We start from the raw sequence: 20732 nt of genomic DNA, 5'->3' as shown, positions 1-20732 counted from the left end.
TTTGTAAATGGCTTTTAAAAAAATATTTATTTTATTTATTTATTTGGCTGTGCCGGGTCTTAGTTGCGGCACGTGGGATCTTTGTTGCCATGTGTGGGATCTTCTTTGCGGCATGCGGGATCTTTAGTTGCAGCATGTGGGATCTTTTATTTGCGGCATGTGGGATCTAGTTCCCTGACCAGGGATTGAACCTGGGCCCCCTGCATTGGGAGCGTGGAGTCTTAGCCACTGGACCACCAGAGAAGTCCCTGTAAATGACTTTTATAATGTTAAAGAAATTCTCTTTTACTCCTACTTTGCTAGGAGTTTTTAAAATGCTTTTCTGGTATCTGTTGAGATATCATAAGGTTTTTCTTCTTTAGTCTGCTGATTTGGTGAAATATATTAATATTTGAAGGCTGAGCCTACCTTGCATTTCCAGGATAAACCCCATGTGATTTATCCTGTAAAAAACAGGTTATTCCAGGACAAAGACCCCTGTTTATATATTGCTGGATTCAATCTGCTAATATTTTGTTGAGGATTTTGCATCTATGTTCATGAGGGATAGTAGTCTTCAGGTTTCTTGTGATGACCTCATGTGATTTGGTATCAGGGTAATGCTCAGGTTGACCATATCCTTAATGACTTCCTGCTGTCTCTCACTTAGTGAAGGAGGGGTGTCTAATTTCTAAGAGACTATTTGTCCTTTAATTGTCAGTTTTTGCTTTCTGTATGTTGAAGTTCTACTGTTAGGCAAATACACATTTAGGATTATTATGCCTTCTTTTATTATTATGTAATTATCTCTGTATGATATTAATATACCACTTCAGATTTCCTTTGATTAGTGTTTCCATGGTATATTTTCCCCATTTCTCTACATTTAACCTATCCCTGTCTTCCTATTTAAAGTGGGTTTCTTGGGGCTTCCCTGGTGGTGCAGTGGTTAAGAATCCGCCTGCCACTGCAGGGGACACAGGTTTGAGCCCTGGTCTGGGAAGATGCCACATGCTGTGGAGCAACTAAGCCCGTGTACCACAACTACTGAGCCTGCATGCCTAGAGCCTGTGCTCCGCAACAAGACAAGCCACCACAACGAGAAGCCCTCGCTCGCCACAACTAGAGAAAGCCCACACACAGCAACAAAGACCCAACGCAGCAAAATAAATAAATAAAATAATTTTAAAAAATAAAGTGGGTTTCTTGTAGACAGCATATAGTGTTTTTTTTTTAAATTCCAATTTGACTGTCTCTGCCTTTAGTTGGTGTGTTCAGACCATTTACATTTAATGTAATTATTAAAGTAGTTGAAATTCGGTCTCCCATTTTATTGTTTTCTATTTGTCTCCTCTGGTCCCCTTTTCTGCCACCTTCTGGATTATTTGAGAATCTTTTGACTATTCCACTTTAACTTACCTACTGACTTTTAGGCTGTATCTCTATTCTTTTAATGGTCACACTAAGGATTTTGATATATACATTCCTATCCTTTCACAGTTTATTTAGTTAGTGTTATACCATTTCAACTAAAATGTGGAGGCCTTACCCCCATGTAAGTTCCTCTACCTTCCCCATTTGTGTTATAGTTGCCACACCTATTACATTTACATATGTTGAAAATCCCACCAGGCAACATTATAATTTTTGCTTTCAACAGTCATACATACTTTTTAAACCTTAAAAGGAAAATTTATCTTTTTCATTTACCCATATATTTACCATTTCTGTTGTTCTTCCTTCATTTTCCATCTGGTGTCATTTCCCTGCAGCCTGAATAATTTCCTTCAGTAGTTCTTTTAGAGCAGGACTACACAGTGAATTCTCTTAGTTTTCCTTCATCTAAGAATGTCTTTAATTTCCCTTCATTCCTGAAGCATATTTTTGCCAGATATTGACTCTGGGTTGACAGTTCTATTCTCTGGTACTTTAAATTTATTTATTTATTTTAGGCTGCATTGGGTCTTTGTTACTGTGTGTGGACTTTTCTCTAGTTGCGTCGAGTGGGGGCTACTCTTTGTTGCGGTGTGCGGGCTTCTCATTGTGGTGGCTTCTCTTGTTGTGGAGCACGGGCTCTAGGCATGCGGGCTTCAGTAGTTGTGGCATGCAGGCTCAGTAGTTGTGGCACATGGGCCTAGTTGCTCTGCGGCATGTGGAATCTTCCCAGACCAGGGCCTGAACCCATGTCCCCTGTATTGGCAGGCAGATTCTTAACCACTGCGCCACCAGGGAAGTCCTTCAGTACTTTAAAGACACTGTTTCACTATCTTCTAGCCTCTGTGGTTTCTGATGAGAAATCTGTAGTCATTCACATTGTTGTTCCTCTGCATGTAATGTTTCATTTTTATCTATCAGTTTTTAAGATTTTTTCTTTGCCTTTGATTTTTAGCAGTTTAATTATGATATGTCTAGGCATGTTTTTCTTTGAATTTATCCTGTTTGGGGACCCAAGCTTTTTGAATCTCTAAATTGATATCCTTCACCAATGTGGGAAATTTTCATCCATTATTTCTTCAAATGTTTTTTCTGCTGTAATCTCTTTCTCTTCTCCTGGGATTTTAAAAACACATGTTAGTCCTTTTGATATTGTCCCACAAGTTCCTGAGGCTCAGGCTCCCCCTCACTCCACCCCACCCCAATCTTTTCTCTTTCTCGGTTCTACCTATTATTTGAGTAATTTCTGTTGCTCTATCTTCAAGTTCACTGAGTCTTTCCTCGGTCATCTCCTTTCTGCTGTTGAGCATGTTCAGTACTTTTTTAGATTTCTGGCACTTTATTTTTCAGTTCTGAAGTTTCCATTTTGTTCATTGACACAGTTTCTCCTTTTCAGCTGAGAACGTCTACCTTTGCATCTGTTACAGGTATGTTTGACCTTACCTTATATGATGCAGTCACAATAACCACTGTAAGGTTTCTGTCTGATGATTCTACCACCTGGATCATCTCAGAGCTGGCATCTGTTCATCGTCTCTCTCCTTGCATAATTTGGGGTTGTAAATTGGACATTTTGACTGTTGTGTAGACTCTGGGTCTGGAGAATGTTGTTCTGTCTCAGCAGCCCATCAACCTGGTTAGCTCAGACCACAAGCCCCACTTGCCTTCAGTGGCCAGTGGTTCCCGTTTAAGTTCAGTTATCAAAAGCTTTTTGTGCTGCTTTGGGTCTGTCCTGCGCATGTATAACTTGGAGGTGAGCCCAAGACTTCTGCTGGTTTATCTAGAGCACAGGTCCCTTTCTCCAACTCTCTCCTCTCCAGGACCCTTGCACTTTCCAGAACTCAGCTCCTCTGGTAGAGTTCCTCTTGCCAGAAAGACAGAGTTCTATCAGAATTTTTGTTTGGTGTTGCTGTGTGGTCCTGCAACTGAGGCCGCCCACGGCAAAAAGAAAAGAGAAAATAAAATGGGAACTCCTCCCCACATGGGTCACAGCAGCAAGTCTGAACTTGCCTCCACAATCCACCTGCTTTGGTTCACTTTGCAGAGTCCTTAGGGAGCTCCTTTTTTTTTTTTCCCTTGAGTTTTCAGTTGTAACAGTGACAGAGATGGGCTGAAGTGGGCTTATGCTACCATAACAGAGCCAGACACTCCATATATTACTTTAAAATGGAAGAAAAATAATCTGGAGATGATGCAGTTAATCCCAAACAATTGATTTGTAGAATTTCTACTTTGTTTGAGGTTTCAGCTTTACCTATTATTCAGAACTTCACTACGTCCAAGTTCCCTTGCTGGCTGTGTGCCACATAAGTCAGAATTAAAGTGTGTTTCTGGGCATAGAGGGAACATACCTCAACATAATAAAGGCCATGTATAACAAACCCACAGCTAACATTACATCAATAGTGAAAAGATGAAAGAATTTCCTCTAAGATCAGAAACAAGACAAAGACACCCACTCTTGCTACTTTTATTCAACATAGTATTGGAAGTCCTAGTCACAACAATCAGAGAAGAAAAAGAAATAAAAGGAATCCAAATTGGAAAGGAAGAAGTAAAACTGTCACTGTTTACAGATGACATGATACTATACACAGAAAATTCTAAAGATGCCACCAGAAAACTACTAGAGTTCATCAATGAATTCGGTAGTTGCAGGATACAAAATTAATATACAGAAATCTTTTGCATTTCTATACACTACCAACAAAATATCAGAAAGAGAAATTAAGGAAGTAATCCCATTTACCATCACATCAAAAAGAATAAAATACCTAGGAATAAACCTACCTAAGGAGGCAAGAGACCTGTACTGTGAAAACTATAAGACACCGATGAAAGAAAATGAAGATAACACCAACAGATGGAAAGATATACCATGTTCTTGGATTGGAAGAATCAATATTGTTAAAATGACCATACTATCCAAGGCAAACTATAGATTCAATGCAAAACCTATCAAATTACCAATGGCATTTTTCACAGAACTAGAACAAATAATTTTAAAATTTGTATGGAAACACAAAAGACCCCAAATAGCCAAAACAATCTGGAGAAAGAAGAACAGAGCTGGAGGAATCCCACTCCCTAACTTCAGACTATAAAAGCTACAGTAATCAAAACAGTATGGTACTGGCACAAAAACAGACATATAGATCAATGGAACAGGATAGAAAGTCCAGGAATAAACCCACACACCTACGGTCAATTAATCTATGACAAAGGAGGCAAAAATATACAATGGAGAAAAGACAGTCTCTTCAATAAGTTGTGCTGGGAAAACTGGAAAGCTACTTATAAAAGATTGAAATTAGAACATTCTCTAACACCATATACAAAAATAAACTCAAAATGGATTAAAGACCTAAATATAAGACTGAATACTATAAAACTCCTAGAGGAAAACATAGGCAGGACACTCTTTGACATAAATCAAAGCAATAATTTTTTGGAACCGTCTCCTAGAGTAATGGAAATTAAAGCAGAAATAAACAAATGGGACCTAATTAAACTTAAAAGCTTTTGCACAGTAAAGGAAACCATAAACAAAATGAAAAGACAACCTGTGGAATGGGAGAAAATATTTGCAAATGATGTGACTGATAAGGGATTAATTTCTAAAATATACAAACAGCTCATACAGCTCAATATCAAGAAAACTAATACCCCAATCAAAAAATGGGCAGAAGACTTAAACAGACATTTTTCAAAAGAAGACATACAGATGGCCAACAGGCACATGAAAAGATGCTCAGTATTGCTAATTATTAGAGAAATGCAAATCAAAACTACAATGAGGTTTCACCACACACCAGAATGGCCATCATCAAAAAAGTCTACAAATAAATGCTGGAGAGGGGTGGTAAAAAGGAAACCCTCCTACACTGTTGGTGGGAATGTAACTTGGTGCAGCCACTATGAAGAACTTGATGGAGGTTCTTTAAGAAACTGAAAATAGAGTTACCATATGGTCCAGCAATCCCACTCCTGCGCATATATCCGGAAAAGACAAAAACTCTAATTCAAAAAGATACATGCACCTTAATGTACACAGCAGCACTATTTACAATAGCCAAGATATGGAAGCAACCTAAGTGTTCACTGACAGATAAATGGATAAGATGTGGTGTGTGTGTGTGTGTATATATATATATATATATATATATATACACACACACACACATACACACACACACACACATACACACACAATGGAATATTACTCAGCCATAAAAAAATAATGAAATACTGCCATTTGCAGCAACATGGATGAACCTAGGGATTATCATATTAAGTAAGTAAGTCAAAGACAAATATCATATGATATCACTTATATGTGGAATCTAAAAAATAATACAAATGAACTTATTTACCAAAGAGAAACAGATTCACAGACACAGAAAACAAACTTATGGTTACCAAAGAGGAAAGTGGTGGTCGTGGGGAATAAATGAGGAGCTTGGGATTAACATATACACACTACTATATATAAAATAGATAAACACAAGGTCCTACTGTATAGCATGGGAAACTATACTCAATATTTTGTAATAACCTATAATGGAAAAGACTCTGAAAAAGAATATCTATATCTATCTATATTTCTATATATATCTCTCTATATATCTGAATCACTTTGCTGGATACCTGAAATGAACACGACATTGTAAATCAACTATACATCAATTAAAAAAAAAAGTGTGTTTGCTTCCCCTCACTTCCCTTCATGCCAGTACACTGAGGGTAGGCAAAGCAACAGATGCACAGGATAAGCCACAGGTCACCTCCTCCACATGAGGCTGTTCAGTCGGTAGTACAGGCACGAGATGTGCCTCAGTGGGTCAGACGAACGGTCTGTGGGAAAATGGGTTTCCTCTGGGATATCACCCTTGATAAGGAAATGCCCACTTCCCCTTGTATAGACGAATGTGTTCTTATGGCTTCTTTAAATCTACAGCTAAACTTAGGTTAAATGCTACTGATTTGGAACTAATGTAAAGAAACTGAGACGGGTATATTTTTATATTATTTATTAAAAAATAAGTGGAGTAAGAAATAAGTGGAGTAAGCAAGACTACAAGGGGGAAACTACAGTACTAAGGCAATACTGTATTTAAGAACGTATTGTTTTTTAAACACACGAGGAAAACAATATATAAAGACACACTGAGACCCTCTCTCGCTCTGCAGACGTCACTGGGGAATGACACGTTCTGCCTGAGGAATTAGACGGCTGCAATCTGCCTGTTTAGCCAGTGAGCACTTTGGAAATGTCGATCATCGTGAATCGAACACAGCTGTGGGGGTACCTATTATATGAGCACATCAGCACTCAGGAGGCTGGGACAGCACAGCAAACACGTCAGACCCGTCTCTGCCCTTCTCCATGGCACTGTTTGCTGAAGCAGAACATTCAGAACCTAGCCTTTTACTGCTGACGCAGGGGCAGCACTGTAAACGTAAGCTGGTGAGGGGACTGCAGCATCCCACTAAGAGGATATTCTATTGGTGAAGCCTAAGGTTCCATCGAGGATTTAGCAGCTGCACCCACAGTTCACCTGCAGAGTTTGCAAGCAAAATTCCCAGACCTTCTTCAAATACATCGCTACCAAACAAGGCTTTAACCTATAAACCCATACACTGGCGGCCTTTATGGGACTTAACACGTCCTTTGTTAACACATTTGTCTGGGGGCTTTGGTTACCACTGGGGCCATCATCTTGAGTGTTACTCACCCTCTTGCTGCCCCTCTCAGCTTGGAATCACAGCATGGGAGATCTTCTCCCTCTGCTGCTGCAGAGCCACTGGCCAGTTCCCGCCTGGCAGCAAACCCACCCACGATGATGCCATTATCAAGCTCACATTTCACGACGGAATCCACGGGAACATCTCAAAGACTGACAAGTGCAGCTTGAAGACCGGGTGGGCCAGGCGTGACCTGGCCTGTCAGCCCCACCCCACCCTGCTCAAAAAGAAAAGTAGAAGAAAGGAGAAAGGTAGGAAGGGATGAATGGGAAAGGAAAAAGAAATGAGCTGGATTTTGTTCAAAAACTTGTAAGGACTTGTTCTTCCTGTTTTTAGTATTTTAGGGGTGGGAGTGGAATAGAAACATATAAAATGAAGATATCCATTTCTAGTCAACCCTGCCCTGGAGGTCTCCGCCAGGGAAATTAGGCAAGGAAATGAACTAAAAGACATCCAGTTTGGGAAAAAGTAAAACTATCTCTATTTGCACATGATATGATCTTGCATATAGAAAATCCTAAGGGTTGCACTAAAAACCTACTAGAACTAATACACAAGTTCAGCATGGTTGAAAGATACAAGATCAACATACAAAAATCAATTTTATTTTTATACACTTGCAGTGAATAATCTGAAATTGAAATTAAGAAAAAAACTCCATTTACAATAGCATCAAAAAGAAGAAAATACTTAATAATAAAGTTAACAAAAGAAGTATAAAACTTACACTCTGAAAACTATAAAACATTGTTGAAAGGAATTAATGAATAAATGAAAAGACACTTGTGTTCATGGATCATAAGACTTAATATTGCTATGATGGCAGCACTCCCCAAATTCATCTATGGATCCAACAAAATCCCCATCAAAATCTCACCTGGCTTCGTTCCAGAAATTAACAAGCTGATCCTAAAATTCATATGGAAATTCAAGAGACCCAGAATAGCAAACACAACCGTGAAAAAGAACAAAGTTAGAGGATTCACACTTCCTGATTTCAAAACTTACTACAAAGCTACAATAAGGATATAAGGATAGACATATAAATGGGATAGGATTGAGAGTCTGCAAATAAACTCTCACATTTGGTCAACTGATATTTGACAAAGGTGCCAAGGATTCAATGGGGGAAATAACTGTCTTTTCAAATGGTACTAGAATGATTGGAAAAGAATTAATCAGTAAGCTTCCACATTAATGAAAGTTGACCACAGTTATTCCCGAATAAACAGAAACCAACTCTAGCCGTGGAGCAACTAAGCCCATGCGCCACAACTACTGAGCCTGCGCTCTAGAGCCTGTGAGCCACAACTACTGAGCCCGTGTGCCACAACTACTGAAGCCTGTGCACCTAGAGCCCGTGCTCCGCAACGAGAGAAGCCACCGTGATGAGAAGCACGGGTGCTGCAATGAAGACTAGCCCCCGCTCGCAGCAACTAGAGAAAGCCCACGCACAGCAACGAAGACTCAACGCAGCCAAAAATAAATAAATGCAAAATAAATTTATTAAAAAAAAAGAAACCAACTCTAAAAAAAAAAAAAGAAACCAACTCTTAAAAAAAAAATCCACGTGCATAACAATGAATTGGACCACCAACCTAACATCATATAGAAAAATTAACTCGAAATGGATGAAAGACCTAAATGTAAGCGCTAAACTATAAAACTCTTAAAAAAGCCCCATAGAAATAAATCTTCATGACCTTGGATTAGGTAATGGTATCTTAGATATGACACCAAAAGCACAAGCAACAAAAGAAAAAATAAACTGGACTTCATCAAAATTAAAGAACACTTGTGTTTCAAAGGAAATTATTAAAAATGTGAAAGGACCAACCCACAGAATGGGAGAAAATTTTTGCAAATCTTATATCTGATCAGAGTCTAATATCAAGGATTTATAAAGAAGACTTGCAACTCAATAATAAAAAACAACCCAATTAAAATGAGTAAAAGATCTAAACAGACATTTCTCCCAAGATGTACAAATGGCCACTAAGCATAAGAAAAGATGCTCAACATCATTAGTCATGAGGAAAATGCAAATCAAAACCACAATGAGATAACTCCTACTAGGATGGCTATAATGAAAAACATATGAAATAGCTAGTGCTGGGCAGGCTGTGGACAAAGTGGAGCCCTCACACCTGCTTCTGGGGATGAAAGATGGTGCAGCCATTGAGGAAAACATGCAGCACTTCCTCCAATGGCCAAACGTTAAGAGTCACTGCATGACCCAGAGTGGAACTCACTCTGGGTTTATACCCAAGAGAAATGAAAACTTGTCTACACAAAAACGTGTACAGAAAGAAGCATTATTCATAAAAGTGAATAAGTGGAAAAAACGCAAACGTCCATCAGGTGATGAACAGATAAAATGTGGTCCATCTACAGAATGGAACATTATTCAACCATAAAAAGGAATGAAGTACTGACACACACTCCAACATGGGTAAACCTCAAAAACATCACACTAAGTAAAAGAGGCCAGACACTAAAGGTCATTCATTGTGTGACTCCATGTGTATGAATGTCCAGAATGGGCAAATCCATAGAGACAGAAAGCAGACTAGTGGCTGCCAGGGACTGTGGGGAGGGGACATGAGGGCACTAGCGAGAGGGTACAGGGTTTCCTTAGGGATGATGGGACTGTTCTAAAATTGATTGTGGTGACGGTTGCACAACTCTGAGAACATAATAAAAATGACTGAACTGCACAATCAATGAAGCTTTTACCAAAAAACCCACAAAAACGAAGTGAAGATCACTCTTCGGGTGTCAGAGCGCCGCCAAGCACCTTGCATCCACAGTTCAGCTTCCACGGTCCTCATTCCCTGTGCTCTTACTCTTTTGAGTTCGTTTCTGAACTTCTGCTTCTTAAGGAAGGTTTACTTACTCCATAAGCTAGATCAGAGGCCAGTGTCGCTCATGACCCTTAAATGCCTTCCCTACACTAGCCCGTGCCTGCCTCAGGAAAGAACACACCTTCCTTCCTTCCAAGACCAGTCCTCAGACTCCTCAGGAACAAGATCACAAGTAGCGAGAGCAGCCCTGGAGGACGCCACAGCCCCCAGCCTGAGACCTGGTCCTTGGGGAGGGCGGGGCACCAGGGATGAGATGGGGTTGTGTGCAGGGTCACTCAGGAAAGCTGGGCGGAGAGGGGGCAGATGACTTAAGGAAGAAACATCTGGAGTTTCCCATTTTCTCACTGAGATCCCCAGACACAGGGCCGCAAGGATGCTAGGGATCGTTGAAAGGGTGGAGCACATGCCAAGGTGGCAGCTGTCCTGGCCAAGGGGTGCAGGTGTCCACTGGGGAGGCCCCAGGCTGGGTGTCTTGGCTCACGCAGTCAAGGCTCTGACTGGGGCCATGAGGCCAGCTCCACCTGCTGACCTGCTGCCCCCACCCCAGTGGCCGAGCACCTGCGGAGATGGAAGGGGTGGTGGGGTCTCCTGCTGAGTTTGGTGATGTGGCCAGTGACCTGGCTCTGGGCCTCTCCTGGGAAGGCAAAGCTCCCGTGTTGTCATGACAATGCCCCACTTGACATCACCAGGTTCTCCCCATGGGCAGGTGGGGGTCACCGGGAGACCCCATGGGGCAGCAGTGGGTAGGGGGGAGGGCAAACACCTCCCCAGGGCAGGGCACACAATGCAACCAGGACACGGCCCCCACCCTGTCTGGGCACCTCCCATTCTGTCTCCCCTACCCTGTCCCAGTAGTACCCCCACCCAATCCTGGGTGCCCTCTTCCCCCAACTCCCCATCCCCTGCTTCTCTACTTTCCACGCTGCTTGTACCACAAATGTGCCTCCAGCCAAACGGTCCTGGTCCCTGGGTCCTTTTCTCTACTGTCCCGGTCTATCCCTTCTGGATGCCAGGCTTGCCTGGCTTCCAGCTTCCCAGGAAGTCCTCTCTGTGGTCAGAAGGCCCCCATGGCTCCCCCTTACACCTCTCTCACCCACCAGGCACAGCTGCTACCAGGCCCTCTGCAGGTGGCTCACTGCGGCCTCTCCTTTTCCTCCAAGCCCCCCACCAGGCCCCCACTGATCTTGGGCAGGATGCCAGCTCTGCTCCCAGATTTTGTACTTAACTGTGACTGGTTTGTGATCGTCATGAGTTCTATGCCCCCCAGATTAGGAGGTCAGGTCAGGCTCACACAGCTGGTATTTTAAGACCGGGGCTCAGCGCTGGGCAGGAAGATGTGAGTCTCATCCTGGCTGCATGGGCTCCCCCTGCCCCAACACACACACAGGGGGCCTATGAGCCAGGTGACCTCCAAGGCCGGAGCCTAGGAGTCAGCTCTAGGTCAGCTGGGTTTCAGAGTACGGCCTCCCTAGGTCCAGGAATGAACTTTTACAAAGAAAAAGGCATGTTGGTTGGTACGTGAAATCTCACTTGTTGACGGTGAGAGGATGAGGGTCCCCTCCCCAACTCTTGGGTTGTTCCACACGAGGGTACCCCTTGCCCAGGTCAGGAGGAGGCTGGTCATGACCTTCCGGTCCTGGGAACGGGTGTATCCCAGGGAGCTGGGCCACACACACCCATGGGCAGGTTCTCCAAGCGCTCACCAGGGCCGGGGGTTGGTGCCCCACAGCCCACCACACAGCTCCCAGTGGTGAAACTGTTTAAGAGACGAGGCAGGGCACTGCCATGGGCAGCTTCCCAGGCCGCCCCAAGCTCTGGGTCCTGGGAGGCAGAGGGAAAGGGGAGGTGTCCACCCTGCTTGTGGGGTCCGGAGAGGCTGCCCCTCCCTCCCCCGGCCTGGGACCCACTGCTGCAGAGGGACGGGTCACTCACAGGCAGGAGAGGCAGGACCTCCTTCCCCTCCTCAATCAGAACTGCCCCTAGGACTGGGGTGGGGCCCAGCAGCCAGAGTGGCGCTGGAAAGGTCGGCTTCTGGCAAAATCCCCCAAATCAGCTGGCACAGAGCCCCCTCCTGGCTGAGGTGCGCATGCACCTGGTAAGGGTGCTTTCACACAAAGCAAGACTGTCCGCTGAAAGCCTGGGTTTCTAGCTCCTCTTGAAGAACTCCAGACCTGGCAACTTGGCCACAGCCCACCATACCCTCTGGGTGGAGGGTGTGGAGGCCCCCCCTCAGGTGGGACATCCACTTGTCTGTCCTTGCTGTTGCCTGCTCGCTCCCTGGGGCATCTGGCTTCCTACCTAGACATCAGGACTCCAAACCAGACCCCCACACCCCAGAGGCACCAAACTGCACGCCCTCCCAGCCACCAGCCACGGGAGTCACACAAAACCCCTTGAAAAATGAGAAACCACCAGCACCCTTCTAAGGGAGGTGGGGCCAGAGTACCGCCCTGCACCTTGCTGCAGGCAGGTGCCCACAGGTGACTGCCTTCCACCCACAGCCGGGCAGGGCTAGAACCTCACTGGCTCCTGAGGCCCCAGCCCGTGTGGCACTGACCAGCCAGGTGCCAAGTGCCCCGGGAGGGTCAGGGGACTGTGTTCCAGGGACCTGAGGGAGGAACCACACCAACCCGCCCTTCCACGGCCCCCAGTCCACAAGGCAGCAGGCTGTGTGGGTGTCAACTTTAATAGGGGGCTGGCTTGTCTGGGGGGCTAAGAGGGTCCCCTTTGTCTTCCTGTTGGGAGTGAAATCTCAGGGAGATTGTCTAATTCCAAAACGAACCGTGAACTAGGGAAGTCACTTCCATCCTTCCCAGTCTCCACTTGGCTGCTAACAGCTCGAAGCTGGCAGCTCGGGGACCCGCAGCCACACCGGCCGGCTATCCTGGAATGTCCGTCAGCAGGACTGGGCCTCTGTACGGCCCCAGGAGTGATGGGGTGGGCAGACCTCCTAGAGTCATCAAAATCCAGCAGGGACGCACCCCTCCTGGTCCACCACCCACAAACGCCGACGTGGAAGCAGAGAGGTTACCACCCCCAAGTCTACATGGAAACTGGGCACGTCCGGGAGCCAGGCCAAGGGAGGGCCCCCTTAACCAAAGCCCTGCCAGCTAATGGGAGCAGCAGGAAGAAGGGAAAGGGAAGGGTGGGGAGGCCAGGTCTGATGTGCCTTCCACAGAAGACAGGGTGGCGGAGACACTGGCCCGTGGAGCCGCGCGACCCGGGACGGGAGGTGTGACCAGCACCAGGAGCGTTGGGCCTGGCCGTGGCCCAGGGGAACCACAGCTGCAGAAGCTGCGTCTGGCCGGAGAGTTTGAATGTTGCCATTTAATCCAGAAACGAGAGCAAGACAGCAGCGCCAGGGAAACGCTCCGTAGTCATCCTGATCAGGAGCCCTGTGTGTGCTGTGCTGCTCCGTCAGCTCCCGGCCCACCTGGCCCGGCGCCAGCCTCCTGGGAGCCCGGCCAGGGCCGGACACGCACCCAAACTCTGTGGGCCCCAGTCCTCTGGAATCCCCGTGAGTCCCACACAAGTTACGAGGCTGCCACCACTTCCGCCTGTCGGGGCCTGGCCTTGACGGGGACTTTCTCTGTGGAGGAAACATAGAGATGGCTGTCGCGTACAGAAGACCCCAGAGGCGGGAACTTCCCGAAAAGGACAAGAGGCAGCAAGGAGCCAGGTCAGGGCTTTGCGCTCTGGGAAGAACGGGCACAGCTCTGAGAAAGGCGAGTTACACACAGAAGCCGGGAGGGATGACAAACTGCAGGCACTGGGCACAAGCACTCAGGACGTGCACCCCTAACCCACGGACCCCAGAAAGGAGGCCAAGCAGCAGCAAGGGAGCAGAGAGAACTGAGGAGGAATCGCGAAAGACGAGTCCGGGCGGATAGAGAATTTCTGAAGGCGTGTTATGCGATGCCGCGGGGAAGGTCGTCCCAGTGACGTTTAGTGGACGGCTGGTCCTGGGCTGGACCCAGAAGAGCCTGCACAGCTCAACTGGCCGTTTCCCGACTCTAACTTTGGGATTCGCCTCTCTGAACGGGGTCTGGCTCTTACAAGGTTACCGAAACTGCTCAGAAGCCTGGGCTCAAACCCAGGGCGAGGCCCGCACTCCGCCTGAGCTGGTGCCAGCGAGCACGCCCACCAAGCAGGGGGGTTGGGGCCCGACCCTCACCAGGCAGGAAGGGCAGGGCCCAGAGGCCAGGATATTTTGCTTTGCTCTAGAACGCACGGTTCTCCAAAGGACATAACGAGGAGGGTACCTGGGATCTTTTCAGGAAGGGGTTCTGAAGGAACCTCTGGCAGCTCTATCTGTTCCTGCAAGAAACAGAGGATAAAGGCTGTGAGATACAATCACCTTGTCCTTCTCTTGGAGAGAACAGCATCCTGTTCACTTACGCTCTCAGCGGAATTTACATAGGACACAAATCCTCCAGCACGCAAGCCCAGGGTGCATCCTCCCTGGCTTCTGGCATCTCTGCAACTCATATCACCGGGGGCACAGTGACCACAAAAGGTGGCTGCTTCCAACGGCCCAGAGCCTGAGGGGCTCCCAACCCGAAGTTCCATTCTGAGTCTGAGACAAGGGCTTTGAAACAGGCACCCATGCAGGTCAGGGGCCCCAGTGGCGCCTCTGCCTCAGGTGGTGGTACCTGGGTGCACCCGCTGTTCCAGCGAGTGCTGGTCTACCTCTCGGGCCTTGGGAGGAAGTAGTTCAGCAGGCAGGTGCACACAGGGCCCCCAGGCAGCGAGCAGCAGTGCTAAGGACCTGCTTGCCTGGCCTGGTTTATGGCTGGGGGTGGCAGGCTGGTGGGCACGGTGTGAATTCGGCTTGCTTAGGCAGGGGCCCACAGAGATGGAGACGCCCTCCATCAGGGAGCAAACACAGACTCAGGGCCTGAAGTGATGGCTGCCTGGTTAGAGGCCTCTGGGCCAACACATGGAGGCCCTGTGTGTGACAGCGAGTGACCGGCCACAAGAGGGAAAAAGCCCCCATTTGATCTAAAACCCACACACTGCCCACTGGGGAGGAAAGGGCTGAGGGAGCTAGGAGGGTCGGTATTCCGCTCTGTCCTGGCACCTGGTTCACTCTGAGGCCTGCAACACCTGGGTGGACAACCTGCAAAATGTTCTTTCCAGGCCAGTCCTGCCCTGCAGTCAGCCAGGTGGATGGGGAGAAGGGACCTCAGTTTAGCACAAATGCCAGTTGTTTTAGGGAAGAAAACCAGCTGCAGAACCAGGGCTGTGTGCTCAAGTGAAACCTGACACAGTCGCTCGCCGAGGCCAGTGAGCAGAGCCCTCCTGGGGGGGTCCCTACACCTGGGCCTGTGTCAGTGCCGGGGGTACTGTTACCTGAGTGATTGCGTCCAGCTCCTCCAGGATGGCATCTTCGTCCTCCTGAGTGAAGCTTCCTGCCAACAGCTCATCTATTTGCTGCAAAAGGAGGAGCAGAGGTGAGGAGCATGGCTGGGCTGGGGTGGGGGAAAGGTGGGCCCTCGTGGAGGAAGGAGACAGCCCCAGCTTAAGGCTCCTCTCACTCGAAAGAAGGAAGGCAGCCCCCACGTGGTGCGGGAAGGCCTGGCCCTCGAGGGTGGCGCAGGACATTCAGCGAGTTGGCCACTGTCCTCGCTGGCTGCCAGATGGCGGGCCCCGTGGTGCGGCAACACCTACCCGCTGGTACTCCACAGCCTCCTGCGTCTCGTCCAGTATCCGCTCCACCTCTTCTATGGACATCACCTGATCGGTTACAAGTTTTTGAGCCTTGTCAGTGAAGCACGTAACAGAACCCCCTACACGAAGGCCACCTGCATTGGCAGGGCGCACGGCCTAGCCCCTCTGTTCCTGTTTAAATGAAGCCACGCCAAGCGGGATATAACACATCTTTGGTTATTTCTGTCCCAGGCAGGGCCCGTCCACAGAGGCATGGAGCTGTCAGACAGTCTTTTCAGAAGCCTCAACTGACCTCCTTGGACCCCTGCTGGCCCTTCTGGCACCCAAACCAACCCTAGCGGTAGTCAGAAGTATAACAATTTTTCTCTGGCCAGGTGACTTGATTTCTTTTGGGTTCAAAGCGGCACCTTTGCTTGACTGGTCACCATCACATTGGACAGTCAGAAAGGCAGTGTAACCTCAGCTCTCTGCCCAGCCCCACTGCCATCCACTCATCAGGAATGAGATGGGGTGGGGGCCGGGGCACGCCATCTCTGCGCCTCACCTCTCCTTTCACCATCCACCTCTGTGCTGTTTCTTGAAATGAAGCTGTGTTCACCTCCTCTGGGAAGTCCTCCAGATTAGTTCACCCCCCCCCCCCACTAAAACCAGACTGTTCCTCTAGTCACTTTAACATCTCTGGACACGGTACAATTTTTTTTTGTACCACTAGACTGTCACTCTCTCCCATCACCCTCTCCCGGTAGTGACTGGCTTTCCCTCATGCCCAAAGGCCTACGTGCAGGTGTGGCCTCAGGGACTAACCCTCTCCTTGTTCCACTGGCTGCCCTTCCTCTCTTTCCCCAGTCCTGCAAGACTTACCTGGTGCATCTTATTCAGACACTCATTTCCAAACTGCAGCCCCTCGATCACCTTCATTTCAATCTGGGTGAACTCAATACTCTGGACCTGAGGAAGAAACCCATGTGGTCAGGGGCCCACCTTCTCTGCCGCCTCATGCAGACCCATGGAAGGGAGTTAGGATCACACTATCACTGACAAAGACTGCTGGGCCTCAGAGCAAACTGTCTCTGCCTTCCTCCTCCTTCTATCCTTTCCCGCTGCCCTGACCAACACTTGGGCAGAACTGAGAGGGCGTGGGAGGAACCGCAAAGTAGACTGCTTATAACCAGCAGCTCTGTTAGCAAAAGAGCAGAACTAGAGCTCTGGGTCCTGAAACTGGATCATTTCGGGAGCCTCCTGCAGATCCCAACACCTCTTCAGTCACTGGGGCAGACTCCCCGCCCACTCCACCACCCATAAGTGGCCTAGTCCCCCAGCCACCATCCTGCAAGACCCAACCTGCTGCAGCCCCTTAAGACGGTCAGGCTCCCATCAAAGATTCTCCTCCACCTCCAGGCCTGACCCATTCCACAGCCGCGGGCTGAGAGGTCCAGGAGAAGAAAATGATAGGTTTCAGTCCTCCGAGGGGACTCTGGTGCCTACATGGTCCATGGCCCACACCCCCCGACCCCTACTAGGCCTACCATGGTCTCCAGGCTGGTGATCTGGTTTTCTGTTTTGTCCAGGAGCTGCTCCCGGTATCGCTTCTTCTTGAGCAGCAGCTTGGCCCGTCTGCAGAGGGAACCCAAGCAGTGACCCAGCAGCCATGGCCATCAGCTGCCCTGGCCTGGCACTGACCAGCCTCCTGGCCTACCCCACCTCTGCTCTAGGCCGATGGGGGACAGAACCCATCTCCCGAAGACCGGCCCCCAGCCCCACTCACTCCTTCCTGCCGTCGCGCAGGAGCTGCCGGGCAATCTCCCGCTCCCGCTCCAGCTGCTGGGTGATCCTCTTCTGGTACTGCTTCAGCTTATCCCGCTGCTGCTTCAGTTGCTGCCGGGAAAGCAGGCCTTGTGTTGACACCAAGCCCCCTCAGGGCACGCTGGACACTCACCGGGCTACCCGGTGTCCAGGAGAGCCAGTACAGAGGTTGCTGGGGTCACTGAAGGGCCCCCCACAGGCCAGGCTGCCCCAACTGTCACCAATGGAAGCACATCCTCTGAAACTGAGTTCTCCATGGGGACAAGTTTGCCCCCCAGGGCAAGTGGGACACTATCTGGAGACATCCCTGGCTGTCACACTGGGGATGCCACTGGCATCTAGGAGGTGGAGGCCAGGGATGCAGCTCAATATCCTACAAATCTCCCCCACCCCAGACAGAGAGCCAGTCCTAACGTCCTCAGCACCGGGGTGGAGGGCATGCTCTCACCGCCGTCATGGCGCGGCATCGCCGTCATGGCAGGGCATCGCCATCAGCGAGGAGTGTGAGCGCTGGTCAGGGAGTGTGGCCAGCACCTCCAAGGTGAAGAGACGACGCAGAAGTCGCTGGTGACAGTCACCCGAGTGCCACCATCCCAGCCCAGCCATGGCTGGAGACTGGGGCCTTCCCTCCCAGCTTCACTCCTCTATGGACTTCAGCCATTTGCCATCAGCTCCCCTGCTCTTGACACTTATCACCATACGTGAGTGGACAACAGATGGTGCACTGAGGTGAGAGGTTCACGTGACCGTGCCAATCACCTAGGACCCCAGTGTCCCAAAAAGGATGCAAGGCCATTTTCAAGCCTTAGTCTCTCTTTCCCTATTTTAAGCCATTTACATTTCTTCCAGATTTCATCATTTCAGGTAACGCTACAGTGAGCACCTGCAAGCACAAGGCACTTCTCAGATAGAAGACTATGTCTTCAGGGTCGGTTATGGGGAGTGAGTTAACTGGGTCAAAGGTGTGCACCTCTTTAAAACTCAACATGATGAGAAATTAGCCCCCAGTGTAGACGTGGTCAGTCTGTCTCAAGCGGCCGCTCCCCAGTTCCCTCCACAGCTCCATTCTCTTTAGAGGCCGTCTGCCCCAGCGCAACCCATGGCCGGTGGGTCAGGCTCAGCGACAGCCGCACGTCCTGTCCCTGCTGCCGTGAGAGGCGCCCGCCTTCCCACCCCGTGACCAGCCTGCCCGCTGACAAGGTACAACCAGGAAACAGTGAAACGCGGGCACCGCCTCCCGAGACCCGAGGCACAGCTCAGTCGCCGCACTGGGACCGCCTACACCCGCAGCGACCGGATTCGCTCAGACTCGCTGGGAACCGGACCCGGACACGCTCCCCACCGGGAGCCCACCGCTCACCGCCCCAGACGGGCTCTGGGGCTGCGGCCCCGGCGTGGGGCTGGGCGGCCGGAGGGGCCGAAGCCCGCGGCGAGAGCGGAAACGCAGCCGGTAGCCGCCGTGCCTCGGTTTTCCCGCCCGGCCCAGGTGTCCCCGGCTCGCGTCCACCCGCCTGCAGGGCCCGGCGTCTTACCAGGATGGCCTTGTCCTGCTCCGTGACCCGGCTCTGCTGCTTCTTACGGCCGAACAGGTTGCCCATGGCGGCCGGCGCGGCCCGGCCCGCGCCCCGCCGCCCAGCCCGGTCGGCTCCGCACGTCGCGGCCCCCGTAGTTCGGACCCAACCCACCCCGCTACGGCGGCCGCGCGGGGCCAAGCGCCGCAGAACGCGGAACGCGGCTGTCCGCAGACGGAGGCCCCGCCCCGAGAAGCGGCCGGGGTTCTGGGGCCCTGGATCGCGTGGTTCACGTGCATTTCCAGAATGCCTCACCTGCGCGGACTTCAAGACTAAAAGTTCCATCTCCCACTACGGTGGGACCCTCTCAGGGTGACAGCGTGTACCGTCTCCCGGGCGGTCAGAAATCTTGTTCACAAGTCACTGCGCCGCTGGCTCGGACCACAAAATGCTGCGTTTAGTGATGTTACAACCCTGGGCGTCAGAGTGTCCGCTGAACCGCGCCCTGCGCAGCATGCTACACCCGCTCTGGCCTTCGGGCCGGTGACTAGGCCCCGGAGGAGCCCACCTTCTGGTTCCGTGGGCCCGGGCAGAAGCCCCTACGGGGCATCGGGGATATAGGGCGGGGCGCCACGTACACCTGCAGCCTTGGCTCCCACCCGTGTGTCCTGGCTGGGGTGGGGGTCATAGGATGGCACCCAGCCCTGTTTGGTCTCCCCAACTGATCCCGCAGCCCAGTCTGCATGGGCCCCGCCACCTTTCTAGCAGCCTAGCAGCTCCTGAGCGGTGGGTCATGATAAGATGAGGCGTCCCATGGCATGAGTCCAGCGCTCACCCCTTTCTGTGAAATGAACTCCTTGATCAGAAGCAGTGCTGCGAGGACACCACGATGGGCCTCTCAGTCCACAACAGTGCCGCTGGCAGAAGCCCCCTGGGTGAGGGGGGAGGCAAATCTGTATCCAGAGTGTCTGTTCCCGTGAGGACACGTCACTGCGCCCTGAGGGAAGAGTCCTAATTAGCTAATCTGCTGTTTGGCAGCTGGCTGGTCCCACAGGTAATAATGCCATCTGGGGGGCTCAGTGCTCTTGACCCACTGGGCCCTCAGCAGCGGTGGCCAGGTGAGCCTCAGTGAGGGGAAGTCCATGTAACTGAGCCCCGTAGAGCCTCCATCCCTGCCCACATGGTCACTTTGTCCATACGCCCATTGACCGAGCGCTGGGGGCCTTGGAAAAGCCGTTGGCTCATGTCCAGAGATTGTGCATTGCATCCACCTGGCCATGGAGAGCCTCCTGGGCAGAGGGTGCTCTTTTGTGAGCCTTCCCTGGGACACAAATATGTTGTGTCCACTCTGAGAAGTCCATCCACATCTCTCTCCCAGACTTCCTGTGACCAATCTTCCAGGTCCTGTTTCTTCCAAGTCCCTGCCCGTTCAGTCAAACCTTAGCAGCTGCCTGTGATTCAATACAGATGTAACTTCTTGCCATCCCTCACTGCACACATACAGGCACGACTCTGAGATACTGAGGGTTCTGATCCAGACCACTGCAATAAAGCAAATATTGCAATATTTCACAGGAATTTCTTGCTCTCCCAGTGCATATAAAAGTTATGTTTTATGCTATACTGTAGTCTATTAAATGTGCAATAGCATTATGTCTGAAAAAAAGATGTACATACCTTTATGTACATACATTAATTTTTTTTATACCTTAATTTAAAATGCTTT

At 49.7% G+C, this 20732-nt stretch overlaps 1 protein-coding gene across 1 annotated transcript; it reads right to left on the bottom strand.

The window, feature by feature from the left end:
• Positions 1 to 3869: 3869 nt before the first annotated feature.
• Positions 3870 to 19160, bottom strand: CHMP6 (charged multivesicular body protein 6). The gene is made up of 8 exons (XM_030843116.2): positions 19028 to 19160; positions 17458 to 17567; positions 17219 to 17306; positions 16554 to 16640; positions 15693 to 15758; positions 15375 to 15455; positions 14285 to 14339; positions 3870 to 13611 (listed from the first exon to the last, which is right to left on the bottom strand). The coding sequence occupies exons 1-8, from the start codon at positions 19091 to 19093 to the stop codon at positions 13556 to 13558; spliced, it is 609 nt and encodes a 202-aa protein (XP_030698976.1). The 5' UTR covers positions 19094 to 19160; the 3' UTR covers positions 3870 to 13555.
• Positions 19161 to 20732: the final 1572 nt, after the last annotated feature.

Source organism: Globicephala melas, chromosome 20, assembly GCF_963455315.2.
Source record: "Globicephala melas chromosome 20, mGloMel1.2, whole genome shotgun sequence".
In the NCBI taxonomy this organism is placed as follows: domain Eukaryota; kingdom Metazoa; phylum Chordata; class Mammalia; order Artiodactyla; family Delphinidae; genus Globicephala; species Globicephala melas.
This window is presented reverse-complemented; position numbering and strand designations above follow the sequence as displayed.